The 18539-nt window shown below is 37.7% G+C and overlaps 1 protein-coding gene across 7 annotated transcripts in view; it reads right to left on the bottom strand.

Annotated features, from left to right (window-relative positions):
* Tmlh (Trimethyllysine hydroxylase) overlaps positions 1-18539 on the bottom strand; it is a 121707-nt gene that overhangs the window by 77414 nt on the left and 25754 nt on the right. For 4 of the 7 annotated variants that reach the window (XM_067143481.2, XM_067143480.2, XM_067143479.2 and 1 more), the window contains exon 2: positions 4974-5170. In XM_067143481.2, the coding sequence (XP_066999582.1) occupies positions 4974-5148 (175 nt within the window). In that variant the 5' untranslated portion in view covers positions 5149-5170. Of the gene's footprint in view, positions 1-4973; positions 5171-14457; positions 14665-15157; positions 15278-18539 lie in introns of those variants that run through there. The other 3 variants (XM_067143483.2, XM_067143477.2, XM_067143482.2) reach the window with 2 other exon arrangements.

Raw genomic sequence — 18539 nt, 5'->3', positions numbered from 1 at the left:
ACATCATCTTGTACATTTGAGGGATGTGCATCAAAGAACAGTATCTCGTACAAAATCTAGAAGGAATGCCTCTCTGTTGTATCATCTCAAACCTCAAAACAACTTACCAAATATACGTGTATGTAAAACAATGTTCCTAAACTCCCTATGTGTAGGTGAATGGATGATAAGGAATTGGGTATTCAAGAATAAGATACAAAGACAAGGTGACCAAAATGTAATTAACGACGCACATGAACAGGACAATGAAGATGTAGAAACCGAGGATACAGGAACAACAAGAAAGGGAAAATGTATCAGTAATGAACGAAAACTATTAACTGAATTTTTCAATAATCTCCCCAAACTAGAGTCACACTATTGCCGAAAGGACACGAACAAACTTTACCTCGAACCTCATTGGCAGTCCAAAGCACAACTTTTCAGGGAGTACCAGTTATATTGTAAAAATGAGGAGAAAGAACACTTAGTTGTATCTAGTTTTATATTCCACGAAGTGTTTGAGGCTCACAATTTCGGAATTTTCTCTCCCAAAAAAGATCAGTGCGATTTGTGTTGTGGTTACGAACAAGGAAATGTGAGTGAACCGGACCATGTTGCCCATCTAAAAAGAAAAAATGCAGCAAGAGAAGAAAAGACTAAGGACAAAGAAGAAACAGATGAAAGGACTGCCGTTATTACCATGGATGTTCAAGCAGTTCTCCTATGCCCTTCCTTAAAAGCTTCGGCTCTATATTATAGGAGGAAATTAAAAGTTCACAACTTTACATTTTATAATTTGAAATCTTGCGAAGGTTACTGCTACCTCTGGGATGAAAGTGAGGGGGGAGTAAATGCAGATAAATTTGCTACGATAGTTACTCACTTCATTTCAAAAGAAATCAATCTGGATATAGTGGTGGCAAAAGGGGCTCTGGTTAAGACGCAGCAGGTCGTTATGCTACTTAGGTTCAAGAATGGGTAAAATATAAATATGTAAATAAATTCAGTGTTAACTTTAATCTTATACCAGTTGTATAGTATTATTAGAAGTAATTTCACATACCGTACTGTATATGAGTTGACTATGTTTGTAAGATATTATAAGTAGATTTTTGTAAACAATATAAATTTATTAAGGATGATGTGTGTGTTTAATAGAAACAATTATTAGCGTAAATTGTATAATATTGTATTCTAGGAAAATTTTCTGCGTCTCCTGTTAATTTAAAATTTAGTGCTTGACAATAATGTATTTTAGTGTACAATTTGCCACCGAGGTAGACACCTCATTTGCAAATAAAGGGATTTTGATTTTTGATTTGATTTTTGATAGTCAAACACGTCATCTTGTACAGCGATGGTTGTACAAGCCAAAACAGGAATTCAGTATTGGCCAATGCATTATTACTGATTTCGCACAAAACTGGGGTGACAATAATCCAAAAATATTTAGAGAAAGGCCATACTCAAATGGAATGCGATAGCATTCACAGTAATATTGAAAAAAAAGATGAGGAACAGAGAAATTTACTCCCCAGCTGGGTATGTCGAGGTTTGTAAAACGACTCGAATTAAACCCCAGCCATACAAGGTAGAACAACTTCACCACACTTTCTTCAAGAGGTATAACGACCTTAACCTTTTGTCATCAATTAGACCCGGTACAAAAAAGGGAGATCCTATCGTAACCGACGTACGATGTATCCAGTATAAACTTGACTGCACAATACAAGTAAAACTGAACCATCAGGATCAATTTTCAGACCTCCCAAGAAGGAACAAAGGGAACAAGAAGCCTTCAGATAACAGTGTTGAACGTCCTTCATTATACAACTCGCGGTTACCCATTGATTTTGTAAAGTTTAAGCATCTTCAGGAGCTCAAATCTGTGATCCCCAAAGATATTCACTATTTCTATGACAACCTGCCACACCGTTCGAGTAGTGACATGTAGTGACAAATTCTGCTGATTGAATTATACATAGCTAAAATATATTGTGTAATTGTATTATGTGGTGGAATAAAAAATTTTGGAAATTTTTTGTTTCTTTTATGAAACCCACATCAATGAAAAAAAAATCAATTCCACGTAACTCAGTTAGCGTGTATGTAAGAAAACCTCGTAACTAAGAACTTAAGAATGAATTCCACGTAACTCAGATAACACGCACATAAGAAAACCTCGTAAGTCATAATGTGCTTGTAATTACCAAAAAAAGTTAAAATAACCTCTTTAGAAAGCTCTGAAATACAAACTCATAATGCGACAGCACAACAAAATGCAATATAGTATAATAACTAACCGGGAAAATGGTTTTTTGTGTCTCCTACAAAACAGAGTTTGCGTGAGTTACGAGGTATTCATTCTAGGCCATCGATTTGCATGTTATAGGGACCTCCTTGTGCAACACGTGACTCCAGCTTTGCAGGAACGCAACTGTGACCACACCGTTGTTTTCATACAAAATGGGGCAACACCACATATTGCTCGCCAGGTGAAAGAATTGCTTCGAGAAATCTTCAGTAACGACCACATTATCTCTAGGCATTTTTCAGATGCGTGGCCTTTCAGGTCCCCCAACCTAAATCCATGAGACTTCTGGTTATGGGGATATTTGAAAAATGGTGTCTATTAGGGACATGTCTGGTCTCTGCCTGATCTAAAGGCTAGCATACGACGACATGTCGCTCTGATTTCACCCAATATGCTGTGGGCAACTGTCAACCATGCCGTGTTATGGATGCAGCAAGTTGCTGAGTTCGGAGACCATATTGAACAGTGTTTGTAACCATAAATGCTAATATACATTCCAGAACCACAATTATCATGTGTTTGATCTTTCCTGCCTTTTTTCTGTGACCCCTACCATTGCTTACAGCACCATATTTTCTTCTGGTGGCAAAACATGGAACTAATAATTGTTGTGACATAATTCGCTAGTGCATTGTGGTTCATACATCCATGAACGTACGATTCGTTGGTAATTTTTTACTATTTTTGGTACCTCTCTTATTTGTCTGAATTTATGTTATATGTTGTTCTTACCTTAATTGTTTCGGTCTGGTTACTTTTCGTTAATTTATTATAAGTTCCCTTCAACGTGCAATCATGTCACAGGTTATACGAACACTGCTTGCCTATTTTCTTTCCCTTCTTCGCTGCCTTACGTCATTCTTTCTTGCTTGTTGATTGGCTGCATCACCTTAACATGACTGTTTGCGTCATCGACAACTTAATTTCTAATTGGTACTAAAAGTGTATTTTTCCACGGTTTTCTGTTTTTTCATTGGTCATTTCTGTTATTAGTTTTTAGCCTTTGTTATATTCATTAATTGGAAATTTTTAATATATTCTTTCTGGACTCCATTTACCTCACTATTTTGTATTTTTTGTTAAGATTTTCATGTACTGGTTTGTACAGCACTATATTGCGTCCTATCTGGAAACTTCTACAGCGCTATTTAAGGGATACCTCAATCCAGTTCTACAGGAATGCAGCCCTCACTCTCAACAAGATTTCACCGTAATCGCTGCTCCATGGCAGTCTGAATGGTTTCTTTTCGTCCAGGCTGAACTTCGCTGCACGCACTGAAGCCGGCAGCTTGTTGACATGTGTCTCGCTTCACCTTGCTAAAGGCCGTTTACCCCGGGCCTGGCTTGCTTATTCGATCTGGGGCATGTCGAGTGCTATTTCTGCACTCCTGAAGCTGACATGACCGGCGCTTTTTATTTTCTATGGAATTATAGTTATTTTATGCAGCTGGTTTGCCTTTCAAGATTTCCAATAGCACTGCAGTGCGGGACTCTTCAATTGGAAACCATTTATTTTAATTATTACTTCCTGGTGGATAATTTGGTGCTGTAAAATCTTGCTTAATTTTAGAATCTTTGTTAATTTATTGGTCTGGGAGACCACTTTTTCACAATTTTTGATAGCTTTAATATCTAGTCATGACTATTTAAGTTAATATCGGTCTAACTTGGACTAGCCTTCAACTTAATATATGTAATTATTTCAGATACTCTGAATTTTCGACTGATTTCATAAGACAGCAGTCTTATTTATATTTATTATCTTGTGCATAGCCGGTGTCCCTTTTTCGGCTCATGGATATGTGGACACTGTTCTGATCTTAAAGCTTAGTTATTGTTAATGTTCAAAATCATTCGAATTATTTATTGTTTTTTTTTTTTTTTAATTCTAATAAATGTTGTAACTGCTGATCCCTCTATTTCTCATTTCCCGAGAAACTTGGAAACCCTCTCCGGCCCTTCCTTGTTTTCTCCACATTGCTTAGTTAACATATCCACAAAATTTCAGACTCCTACGATCATTACAGCCCGTGCTGTACCATGCTGAATACCATCACTTTAATTGTGAATACCCGGTACTTATTGAAGAGATGTTAAGTACAGAACAAAACTGGCCAACCGGACACCTGTGGGATCCGAACCCACAACCTCCCAATTTCCTGTGCGTTGCTCTGTCCAATTGAGCTATAGTGTTCTATGTCATATTTGTTCTGTTGGAAAGGATCTAAGCTACAGGTCTGGCACTACTGCCATAACACTGCTGAGTGCATGCAAGTCATATGTTGTGGGCCAAGTCAATGAATATTTAATTTTCATGACCACATTGTACTCTAAATAAACTTTCAACTTATTGAGTTGTGTTCAATAGACAAACTACAATTTGAAGAGGTGTTAAGTATGGAACTAACACCTCCCGATTTCACGTCGGTTGCTCTGTCCAATTCAGACCTGTACTTTCCAAAAGAACAAATATGACCTAAGCCACCATAGCTCATAGATGATATTGATATTTACTTCTGAAAACAAAACCTGTCTAAATGCATACAATAATACTTCACTCACATAATGAAGAACAGAAAGTATTCAGATTGAACTTTGTAGTGTGTGCAAGAAGAGTTTAGCATAAATTTAATTGTCACTGATTTAGAAGCATTTCCAAACTTAAATTATTAATTACCATAGCTTGTGCAAAAGGAAAGATATCTTTTCTTCAGAACATGATTCTGAAACACAATATTTGGAAGCGTATGTGTATTCCAACAGCAGTAAGCTGAGGTTGATGTTTTAACACCGCTTAACGAAACACTTCTTCTGCACAAGCAAAACCTGAGACTGGACAGGAATCCATGCATTACTGATGCAACAAGATTGTACCTGTGAACAGAAAGCAAAATGCAACACATTAGTATTTCAGACGTTTTTCGTACTTCTAAAGGAAAGTATACACATTGCGTCTGTATTAGAACCAGTACCGTTTCTAAAATACATCAATCACATTGAGACTTTCAGTTTGAAAGGACATATCACATGATATGCTGACAACACAAACATATTCAGTACGAGTCTATACATTCTATAAAGTCTGATATAACTGATCATAGGAAAGGGCATATAAGTCTCTGGTAAGACCCCAACTAGAGTATGGTTCCAGTGTATGGGACCTTCACCAGGATTACCTGATTCAAGAACTGGAAAAAATTCAAAGAAAAGCAGCTCGAATGGTTCTGGGTGATTTCTGACAGAAGAGTAGTGTTACAAAAATGTTGCAAAGTTTGGGCTGGGAAGAACTGGGAGAAAGAAGATGAGCTGCTCGACTAAGTGGTATGTTACATGTGATAAAATTCATTTTTGGGTCCGTATTGAAAATATTTTTATTAAATAACACTTGTATGTTTTAATATTCGTCCACCTATTCAATGCAATACAATTTTTAAAAAATTAGGACATTGTCCTTATTAAAATTGTTGACATGAAATTAGTATATTACAAGGTTTGTCCGGAAAATACATATAAAAGTTCAATAATAACTTTATTTGATAATTATTCAGGTATTACAATATGGTCTCCTTCAAAGTACTCTCCCTGAGACAAGATGCACTTCTGCCAACGCCGTTTCCACTGTTGATAACATTGTTGAAAGTCTTCAGTTGTGATGCTGTTCAGTTGCCGTGTCGTTTCTCCCTTGATGGCTTCCACATCACCCAAGTGCCGCCCCCGAAGCACCATTTTGCATTTCGGGAACAGGAAGAAGTCACAAGGGGCTAAATCGGGTGAATAAGGCTTGATCACGGTGATTGAGCTTCGGGCCAAAAACTCACGCACAACGAGCGATGTGTGAGCGGGCGCATTGTCGTGATGAAGGATCCACCTGCCCCCTTGTGCCAAATCCGGTCGAACTCGGGCCACACGAGCTCTGAGACTTGATGTTGATGCGCTGTTCCTCAATCAGAGAGAGCTCCATACCGACGGCAGGTGAAAACGGGTAACTTTCAACAAGCAGCCACACACTGCTACTGACACGCAGAGCTCTCCGACTCGAACTGAGCATTGAGAAGATTGGCGACAACAGCAGTGCCACCTGGCGGCGCCTCCACGATACGTGATACGTCACCCCGACGGATTTATACGTATTTTCCGGACAAACCTCGTAGATGGTACATGTTTCGCCCATCAATAGTGGGCATCATCAGCCATATTTTCCACCTTAGAATAGATCACGTACCTGATTGGAAATAATCTATGAATGCTGTTAAAAACTATGTCATATAAAATATATTGGAGATTGTTAAACAACTATTACAATATAAAATGTAGTATGCTGTTATTTGACAATATTAGTGATAATATTGGAGTCTAAAACATGGCAGTTGTTTAAGGATTATGGCATAATAAAAGATATTACATTGAAGATAAAAATCAGAAAATACATTCCATTTAGTTGTCAAATGGCGTATTGTTAAAAAAAATTATTTTTTTATTTTATTATTATGAAAAGTTAAGCAATGGTAATGGTCATTGGTTCTTGCAGGTAATAAATGTTGATTTTCATTTATTTGCTTATAGATTTTGAAGAGTTGTTTTTATGGCCTGGTTCCTTTTGAGATGATATTAGTTGGAAATGTTAGTGCCATAGGCTATATTGAAATCTTTGCAGGCGTCATTAGACCATCTTCTATGATGTGGTAAGAGTTTGTGATGTTGCTGTTGAGCCTGTTGAGCTAAGCGTGTTAGTTGGAAGGGAACGTTGTTGTCATTCGGTGATTAGCCAAAGGTTTTTTTTTTTTTTTGCTAGGGGCTTTACGTCGCACCGACACAGCCAAAGGTATGACGAGTTCTGTAATTAAAGAGATAATTTGAAAATTTAATGAATTACCATAATTGGAATTAAGGGGCCGAATAGTTACATTTGGAGTGTTGACACTTACCCCTTCGACCACTGAGATGTTAGTTTACGTTGAGAGTTTTAGAATAACTAGCAGTCGCCAAACTCTTACTACGCGTGTTGTAGTTGTGAAGTCTCGGTGGAGAGGGTTGAGCTTGAGAAGGCGTGGCTGAGGGCCCATTCGCTGTGCGTGAGGAGGAGTTGTCGGCAGTGGAAGGAGGGGAGGGGGGTGGTGTGTGTGTTGGATTGGTGGGCGTGTTTACTGATTTGGTGCTAAATATTTTGTAAAAATTATTCAGAAGGAATGGTTTTTGTAATAGAATTGAAATCTGTTCATAAAGAGGACTTTTGTTATCTATTACGTCATTTAAGTTCTTGTCTTTGTTAATCTAAGAAGATGTATAAGTTTTCGTATTCTGTCATGAGCTTACCTTTTTCGATTCTTTTTAAAATTTGTAAATCCTGATCTATTGTAGTGAATTTGTGACCTGTTTCTTTCATGTGGTTACTCATCGCAGAGAATTCATTATGTTTTTCGGCGTTATAATGTTCTGCGTATCTAATTGAAAAACAGCGGCCAGTTTGACCAACATAAGAAAAATTACATACGGAGCATTTAAGTCTATATATACCCGAGCTTGAATATTTATTATTGGTTGAATTGACTGAGTTGTGATTTTTAAAAAAATTTGATTTGTATTCTGCATTGTGTAAGCGATTTTTACCTCATGTGTTCTTAAGGGAGTGGTGATTTGATGGATTTTTGGGTTGGTATATGTGAATTTCGTGAATTTTGGTTTGTTGGGTTTTATTGGAGAAAGGTTTGTGGTTAGTTTTAGTCTGACTTTATTAATGATTTTGTTGATCATATCTAGATTGAACCCATTGAATTTGGCTATTTCTTTTATGAAATCTAATTCATTTTTTAGATTATTTGGTGAAGAGGGATTTTGAATGCTCTGTATACTAAACTGTAATAAGTGGCTTTTTTATGGGAATTTGGGTGTAAAGATTCATTTTTTATAGTTATTGGGGTAAATGAAGGCTTGCGGTAAATTTTGAAATCAAATTTGTTCATAACTCGCGTGATATTGATGTCTAGAAAATTGATTGAATTGTTGTTTTCGTTTTCTTTTGTGAACTTTATATTATCGTCTAAATCATTTAGAAACATTAGGATGTTATCACTATTGTTAAGCTGTTTATCAATAATTGCCAATGTGTCGTCGACATAACGGAGCCATAAACCGAGTCCATTAATGTTTTTTACTATTTTATTGTGTTCTAGATTGTCCATGTAGATGTCCGCTAAAATGCCGGAGATTGGGTCTCCCATAGCTAAGCCTTCTTGCTTATATATTTTGTTGTTGAAAGTGAAGTAATTATTGTGTAAAACAAAACGTAGTAACTTTATGAATTCGTCTATTTCAATTTTGCTTAATGCGCTGTGTTTGGAGAGGTTGTTTTTTATTATAGTGATAGTTTTGTTAATGGGTATATTTGAGTACATATTCGTGATATCAAAGGAACATAAGACATGATTTGGTTGTAAATTGAATTTGTTTAAAGTTTTGCAAAGTTTGATAGAATTTTTGATCGGATTTGCATTGTGAAATTTAAAATGTTTTTTTAAGAACTTGTGGAGGAACTGAGAAGTTTTATAAGTGGGACTGTTTCTGCTATTGATTATTGGTCTGATGGGGATGTCTTTTTTGTGTATTTTAGGTAATGATCTTGCTGTAGGTAATTTTGGATTCATAGTGATCATTTTTTGGTAGTCTTGTTCATTTAGTATGAATGTTGAATTTTTAAGGAGTGTTTTTAGGTTGCGTTGTGTTTTTACTATGGGATCCTTATTGATTAATGTGTAGGTTTTATTGGAGAAAAACTCTTCTGTTTTTTTTGATGAAGTCTTGTTTATTCATTAAAACTGTTGTATTGCCCTTATCAGCTTTTGTTACTATGACGTTATTGTTGTTAATTTTAGTTTTTAGTTTGAGGTTTTGTTTTGAAAGGTTAGGATTTTTATTAGTTATTATGTCATTTATGAGAGTAGGTATTTTCTTTTTTATTTCGTATTTAATATCATTTTGTTTCTCTATGGGAATCTGTGTGTTAATATTTTAATATTTTAGACTCCAATATTATCACTAATATTGTCAAATAACAGCATACTACATTTTATATTGTAATAGTTGTTTAACAATCTCCAATATATTTTATACGACATAGTTTTTAACAGCATTCATAGATTATTTCCAATCAAGTACCTGATCTATTCTAAGGTGGAAAATATGACTGATGATGCCAACTACTGATGGGCAAAACATGTACCATCTAATATACTAATTTCATGTCAACAATTTTAATAAGGACAATATCCTAATTTTAAAAAAATTGTATTGTATTGAATAGGTGGACGAATATTAAAACATACAAGTGTTATTTAATAAGTGGTATGTTCCGAGCTGTCAGCGGAGAGATGGCGTGAAATGACATTAGTAGACGAATAAGTTTGAGTGGCATCTTTAAAAGTAGGAAAGATCACAATATGAAGATAAAGTTGGAATTCAAGAGGACAAATTGGGGCAAATATTCATTTATAGGAAGGGGAGTTAGGGTTTGGAATAACTTACCAAGGGAGATATTCAATAAATGTCCAATTTCTTTGAAATCATTTAAGAAAAGGCTAGGAAAACAACAAATAGGGAATCTGCCACCTGGGCGACTGCCCTAAATGCAGATCAGTATTGGTCGGTTGGTCAGATAGAAGGGAATCATGGACATGGTCAGAGAAGATTAACCCTGACGTGGAACCTCCGACAGTGTTTCGATATCCATAATTTGGTAACTCAGCATAAAATTATGCCATATGGTCCTCAAACTTCTGAAAGGAAATTGAACCAGAGGAAGAAGAAGAAGAAGCTTGTTTGTTTAAAGGAGCCTAACATGTAGGTCATTGGCCAAAGAAGAAGAAGTCGTGATGTAGACTCTGTTACTAAAGACATGCAGGAATATCTCAACACATTCTGATTTTTGTTTCAAGCAAATAACTTATCAATAAGCAATAAAAGGGTCATGCAGCTCTGAGCTTGCATTCAGGAGATAGTGGGTTCGAACCCCCCTGTCGGCAACTTTGAATATGGTTTTCGGTTGTTTCTCAGTTTCACACTAGGCAGTATGGTATTTCCTTTTTACTATTTCCTGCCAAAATAATATAAATAGTTCTTATTTTTTTTACAATTTGCTTTTTGTTGCATCAACACAGGTAGGTCTTATTTGGCGACGATGGAATAGGAAAAGGCTAGGAGTGGGAAGGAAGTGGCCATGGCCTTAATTAACTTGTGAAAATGGGAAGCCATAGAAAACCAACTTTAGGGCTGCCAATGAACCCACCATCTTCCAAATGCAAGCTCACAGCTATGAAACCCTAACCACATAGCCAACTCATTCGGTATTATTTAATATCATAATATATACACTGATACAGCTCAATTATCCACATAAATAAAATAAGAGTTTTATCTGTACCTTGGTCAGAATTTTTAAAAAATTGGTATTCTTGTGTTGGTCATGTCCAAAGAAGGAAATATAATTTTTACATTTTAGCCATATCTGTCTGTATGCATGTATGTATGCATGCACGCATATTACAAGAAAATTGCTTTAGAGAATGTTATGAAAACTAATAATAATAATAATGTTATTTGCTTTACGTCCCACTAACTACTTTTACGATCTTCGGAGACGCTGAGGTGCCGGAATTTAGTCCCACCGGAGTTCTTTTACATGCCAGTGAATCTACCGATACGAGGCTGTCGTATTTGAGCACCTTCAAATACCACCGGACTGAGCCAGGATCGAACCTGCCAAGTTGGGTTTAGAACGCCAGCGCCTTAACCATCTGAGCCACTCAGCCCGGCGATTATGAAAACTGGTGTTTAAAATCAGGGCAGGAGGCACTGCAATCTAAACTATAAATAATTGTGTTCATGCTGGGTGAAATTGTACTGGTAGTTAGAGGGAAGGTCTAAAAAATTAATTTTCAAACATGTCCATTAACACTGATTCTAACAAAAAATGCAACATAACAAAAGTTGTAGACAATAAAATTTCTAACCTAATGCACTGTAAAAAATTATTCTACAATTCATTCATTCATTTCCGTGTCCGGTCCCCATTTCCAAAAAAACTGCAGCAGTGATGGCCTTATTGTTTCCTCTAAAAAACATTGTGTGATGTGCATGCATTGTCCAGGAGGGGACAGATGAGTAGGCGGCTTATTCAGCACCACATTCACACAAGGTGTCTGCGTGCTGGAAGGATCCCCCATTTCTTCAGGTTGGTCTTCCATCGAGGGACGCCCACCCTTAAGCGGTTGAGGGATCTCCATACAGGGTAACAGGTGGTGCCAGGAGCTAATTTTTCTTTTGGTGACATGTCTGTGGACAGTGAACTCCTCCATCTGTTAAGATGAGTTGTCTCTGGTGTTTCCTCCAGCGGCAGAGTCCTAGCGGGATCTGAGGTGAGACCTTGCAGGTTGGTGACCATGGAGTGAATGTCGATGATCATTCTCCTGCTCTGTTCTCTCGGCGTCTGCAGCAGTGGCCCTCCGAATGTTGGGTTGGGCTATTCCAACAATCAGGTACAGTTTCTGCACTGACGTTACTTTTAGGCATCCCGAGATTATCCTCGCATTGTCATTGACTTCAGTATCGACCTGCTTAGCATGTAGTGAAATGTTCCACACGGGAACGGCTGACACACACAGCGCAACAGAAGTCCTCGGGATGTGCGGGCTGGCTCCCCAGGTGCTGCCGATCAGCTTCTTAAGTATGCCATTGCGAGCACTGACATTCTGTTTCATGTTCAGACATTGCTGCCTGTACGTTAGAGAGTGCGGTCTAGTGTGACTCCTAGATAAACTAGTGTCGGGCAATGTTTCAGTCGTTCCCCTTGCCATGTGATGTTCAACTGTAGCCTCATTTCCTTGTTTTGTAGATGAAACTCACACACTTGTGTTTTACTGGGGTTCAGTTTCAGATGGTTGGCATGATAGTACTTGGTGAGTTCATCCATCGCTGAAGTCAGCTTTCCTTCTACTTCTTCAAAGGATGATCCCTGACAAGCTACCGCTGTGTCAAGCCTGGTGCTTGCTGGAATTGGCTGATCATTTGTGTAGATGTTGTACAGTGCTGGAGCTAGCACGCTGCCTTGTGGGAGACCTTTCTTCTAGGTTCCATCTACTCCTCTTACCCTGTAGCGAGTGTCATGTGCAGCTGTTAAGTCAACAAATTGACTCCACCATGCTCAAAATCATCCTCTATGTGGGTGAGATTCAATCTGGCTACAACATGATTTGCCAGCACAAAAGCATGCTTTTTGTGGGATGAACTTCTCTTTGAGGATGATACTTATTCGGTTAAGTACCAGACTTTCCAGTATTTTGAAGGTATGACATACCAGGGAAATAGGTCGAAAATTTTTCGGGTCGTTTGATTCTTTCCCAGGCTTGAGTAGTGCAACAACTCAAGGTTTCTGTCACATTTTAGGGATGTGTAACTTGGTGACACATGTGTTCATTCATTCTACAATAAATAATATGGAAACATTTACAACTTTATATCTTTTGTTTATTTCCAATATCATACTGTTGTTAATGTTAATCTTACTGAAATGAAATAAAATGTCGTATGGCTTTTAGTGCTGGGATATCCCAGGACGGGTTCGGCTCGCCAGGTGCAGGTCTTTCTATTTGACTCCCGTAGGTGACCTGCGTGTCGTGATGAGGATGAAATGATGATGAAGACAGCACATACACCCAGCCCCCATGCCGTAGGAATTAACCAATTAAGGTTAAAATCCCCGACTCGGCCAGGAATCAAACCCGGGACCCTCTGAACCAAAGGCCAGTATGCTGACCGTTCAGCCAACGAGTCGGACATCTTACTGAAGAATCCACAGTAACAAAGATCTACGATGTCTCATACATTTTTATCATAGTAGAAAGATTAACTTGACCCAATACCTGAATGCTGAAATGCTAAGACAACATCTGCCTGTCCCAACAACCTTGCTGAATATTGACAGGGGGAAGCTGGAGAGTTAAAATAACTTTCTTTTTATCTTGCCATTCCTCAGGATCATTCATATTCTGATAACTACTGGTATTTGGCATGCTGACCAACATAGCATTTGAGCTATTTGGTCTGTGTTATAAAGTCATTGATAGAGATAGAGAATTAGCAAAATGAACAGCAAAGCAGTCTTCGCTACTGTGTGTGACCAGGTCATTTTAGCACTGGAACCTGGCATTAGTAGATCGCAAGCGTAGCACAGTTCCTGATAAGTAATCTGTGCCACTTTTCATTTGTTTGAGCATTTCATATTATAGCATTACTTTCAACAGCAACATTCAACTTGGTTAATTATATTACAATAAGAATATTGAGGTCATTGTCTTATTTTGTTTAGGGTTAACCTTGGTGTATTCTGATGGGAGTAGGGGCTGCCTGGCTGAGGCGATAAAGGCGTCAGGAAGTCCTAAAATTTAAGAAACGAGATTTCCACTACCGGAGGTGCATATGGCCCTGAGGTTCACTCAGCCTACACCAAAAATGAGTACCAGGTTAATTCCTGGGGGCAAAGGCGGCCAGGCATAGAGCTAACCACTCTACCCCATCATGTGCTGAGGTTAAAAATGGTGGAAGCCTTTACCTTCCACTCCTCCAAGGGCCTTCATGGCCTGTACGGAGGTGACTTTGCTTTGATGGGAGTACTGACTTCATTATCTTAATTACTTTAACAAAACCTTTAGTTTATTATCCACATAATCAATACAGTTTACTCTCCTTCGTTGACAGGCACATCAACAATCAATCAATTTTATTTTCATCAATACTGTGATATTTTCTTGTAATGCATATTTTACTATTATCCACGATGGGACTACTAATAGACAATGACTTCTTATGTCATCTTTTCATCGACACAAGTGCAATTTTGAAATCATTTTAAATGTCATTAATCTTGTGACCTACTGTTTTTATTCAAATCCACTTGGCCATTTATCAAATGTCTAATGTGTGAATTTTAATGTGGACACTATTGTATTTTATGCATTTTTATTTGTAGCCTTAACTAGGTTTAATGCCCACCCCCACTCCTTTCGTTTATGACGTCACTATGTCAGACATTGCTGTCTGTACGTTAGAGAGTGTGGTCTAGTGTGACACCTAGATAAACTAGTGTTGGGCAATGTTTCAGTTGTTCCCCTCACCATGTGATGTTCAGCCGTCGCCGCACTTCCTTGGTTTGTAGATGAAACTCACACACTTGTGTTTTACTGGGGTTTGGCTTCAGATGGTTGGCATCATAGAACTTGGTGAGTTCATCCATCGCTGAAGTCAGCTTTCCTTCTACTTCTTCAAAGAATGATCCATGATTATGATTAATAGCTGAGGATGACCACTATGTACGGTCAAAACTAGCAAAAAAAGAAAGAAGTTTGAGAGTTAACTCTATTGACTAGGTGGATAATAAACTAAAGTTCTTGTAAAAGTAAGTCATATCCATCAATATAGGCCCAACCATAAAATTTATTGCTTATACATCACTATCTTATTTGAGCTGGAATTAGGCTTAGAGTAGGCTATTCCAATAACAATATTGACATTATTGGATTTTTTTGAGCTGAAATTAGTATCGGCGTCACTTGCCCTATCATGAGTGGAACATGACTGTTATACTTTAATTACAAATCTTCTTCCTCTCTCTCTTTGGTTTATTTCACATTCTGGTAATCTTGTTTTTTTTTTCTTTCCCTGGATTCCATTCATTTTCTAATTACCAGCAACCTGATGTTATTTTCATTTGTTAAAACATGTTATGGGATAGAGTTTATTTTCAACCATATTCCTTTTTGTTACACTTACAACAATTAATGCAAGAATCAATGTACCGGTACAGTTGATACTCACTTGCTTATGGTGTTCTACTGTTCAATTTTTGAAGACAATCTGGCTTCCTGAAGTCTATCTTATGATACTGGCTCCATAAAACTCAGCTAATTGCATGAAGGGTGTAATATTTTGACTTCTAGGACTCAAATCAAAGTGACTATGGTGTCAGAAATGCTTAGTACTGGTAACTGATTTAACATGATACAGTTCACCAACTGCTAAATTCTTTGTTCATTTTGCTACAACTGGCTTCTTCTCCTTTACCTACCACTTGTTCAACACCTGTGGGGTTATAGGTGCGAACTGAGTCACGTGCGTGTGTGTGTCTCTCTCTCTCTCTCTCTGTTTTACGGCCGGGTGCCCTTCCCGATGCCAGCCCTATATGGAGGGATATAATCACTATTGTGTGTTTTTGTGGTGGTTGGTAGTGTAGTGTGTTGTGTCAATATGAAGAGGAGAGTGTTGGGACGTACACAAACACCCAGTCTCTGAGCCAGAAGAATTAATCAGAAGCAATGAAAATCCCCAACCCAGCCGGGAATCGAACCCAGGACCCTCTGAATCAAAGGCCAGTACGTTGACCATTCAGCCAATGAGTCAGACTCTGCTACTACAGCTACCTTGTAATAATAAAATGCTTCACTGTTCACTGTCATGACAAAATATCAGTGGTGGATCATGCTGAATTATGTTAGAGGTTCTGCACTGTGATATCTAGTCCATTGCAGTAAGTGTAATAGAAAAATAGAAAAATCTAAATTCAAATCTAAAAAAATCTAAATTCGTACTGCACACGGGAAGTTCCAGCTGAACTTGTGTGCATCTGCCCTCCAACCATGTGGAAACACCTAATGTGTCCATCTCTCTCCATATCCTATTAGCTCTATCAGCTTTGAAGTTCCTGAAAATTTACAGGAAAAATACAGGTAAAACATGCATGTCATCATCTCAGTTTGTAAGACTTGCTGATTTTGAGTCACTCTGACAATATAAACAACTGATTTGTACTGACTTAATTTTTTGCCCTATCAAAAATAGCTTTGATCTAGTATGATAGTAATTTTCCTATTTTTATTTTCATAACTGTTTCATTTAGAAGAATTCACTTCATCTGCACCATTACTGAGAAACATCTTCATGATTACTTGTAGATTGTTAATTCAGGTATTGACATAATTAATTTTACAGCTTGTCTCATCATTCCAGCTGCATTACAAAATGTTGAAAGACTACCTATTAAAACCTTTGTTGAAAGAAGCTCAGTTTAAACCCATTAAATAATTCTTCACCACAGCATGATATAACAGCAAGATGCCAACACAAAGCAATGACGTTTCAATACAAATCATCAAGCCATGTCTAAAGGCCTCTCTTTCCTTTCACATCCTACAAGAAAAGGTCGTCCCAAAATGGGTGATAGTCTAAGAGAGGAGAAGTACTGGAAACTGACACAAGAAATTACAATTTGCAACAAGTAATACACAAGAAAAGGCCTTCAGATCATACAGAACCTTATGAATGACTCTTAACTACAGCTTTCTCTGAAAGGTGGCTAAGTGTGCTCCCATGTTGTTGTCTTAATGTGATGTCATTCACAGATCCAAACAATGTTGCCAGATCACCAGTAACTGAATGAGTACCATTCTTTGTCTCTTCAACAACACATAATATGAAGGATCAAACAGTGGAAATGCAGGAGTTGGTTTAATAATGAATAAGAAAATAGGGCAGCAGGTACTCCAACCAGCATAGTGAAAGGATTATTGTTGTAAAGATAGGTGCCAAACCAATGCCCACTACAATAGTGCAGGTCTATATGCTTACTAGTTCAGTGGATGATGAGGAAATCAAAAGAATATATGGAGATAGAAGATTTAATACAATATGTAAAAGGTGACGAGAATCTAATTGTGATGGGAGACTGGAATGCATTGGTAGGCCAAGGAAGAGAAGGTAATGCAGTATGAGAATTTGGATTGAGGCAAAGGAACGAAAGAAGAAATCGGCTGGTTGAATTGTGCACCAATCACAATTTAGTCCTAGCTATTACTTGGTTCAAACACCACAAACAACGGCTGTACACATGGATGAGACACTGGAAGGTATCAAATAGACTTCATTATGATTAGGAAGAAATTCATGAGCCAGATGTTGGATTGAAAAACTTTTCCAGGAACAGACGAGGACTCTGATCACAACTTGTTGGTCATGAAATGCCATCTGAAGTTGAAGAAATTGAAGAAGGGAAGGAATCCAGTGAGATGGGATCTAGACAAGTTGAAAGAAAAGAGTGTGAAGGATTGTTTCAAGGAACATGTTTCACAAGGACTAAATGGAAAGGCTGAAGGAAACACAGTAGAAGAAGAATGTGGACAGTCATGAAGAATGAGTTCGGTAGGGCTGCTGAAGAGATGTTGGGAAGAAAGGAAAAATCAACAAAGAATCAATGGATAATTCAAGAGATACTAGATCTGATCAATGAATGACGAAAATACAACAATGCAAAAAATGAAAAGGGCAGAAAAGAATACAGGCGATTAAAGAATAAAGTGGATAGGATGTGTAGGGCAGCTAAGGAAGAATGGCTGAAGGAAAAGTGCAAAGATGTTGACAGTTGTATGGTCCTAGGAGAGGTAGATGCTGCATACAAAAAAATCAAAGAAACCTTTGGAGAAAGGAAAACTAGGTGTATGAATATGAAGAGCTCAGATGGAAAACCACTTCTAGGGAAAGAAAAGAAGGCAGAAAGATGGCAGGAACATATCCAACTATTGTATCAAGGTAAGGACATAGATATGGTTCTGGAACAAGAAGAGGCTGTTGATGCTGATGAAATGGGTGACCCAATTTTGAGGTCAGAATTCGATAGAGCTTTGAGTGACCTAAATAGGAACAAAGCACCTGAAATTGATGACATTCCCTCTGAATTACTGACTGCTTTAGGAGAAACCAGCATGGTAAGGTTATTCCATTTAGTGTGCAAGATTTATGAGACAGGAAAAGTGCCATCCGATTTTCGGCAGAATGTTGTTATACCTATTCCCAAGAAAGCCAGTGCTGACAAGTGTGAAAACTACCGCACCATTAGTTTAGTATCTCATGCCTGCAAAATTCTTACACATAGTATTTACAGAAGAATGGAAAGACAAGTTGAAACTGAGTTGGGAGAAGATCAATTTGGCTTCAGAAGAAATGTAAGAACACATGAAGCAATCCTGACTTTATGTCTGATCTTAGAGGGTCAAATTAACAAGGGCAGGCCCACATACGTGGTGTTTCATAGATCTAGAAAAGGCATTTGATAATGTTGATTGGACCAAGCTATTTGAGATTCTGAAGGTGATTGGGATCAGGTACCGAGAGAGAAGAATTATCTACAATATATAAAAAAATCAGTCTG

The sequence above is a fragment of the Anabrus simplex genome, chromosome 3 (genome assembly GCF_040414725.1).
Source record: "Anabrus simplex isolate iqAnaSimp1 chromosome 3, ASM4041472v1, whole genome shotgun sequence".
Lineage (NCBI taxonomy): Eukaryota > Metazoa > Arthropoda > Insecta > Orthoptera > Tettigoniidae > Anabrus > Anabrus simplex.
The sequence above is the reverse complement of the archived record's forward strand: the minus strand, read 5'-3'. Positions and strand labels throughout refer to the sequence as shown.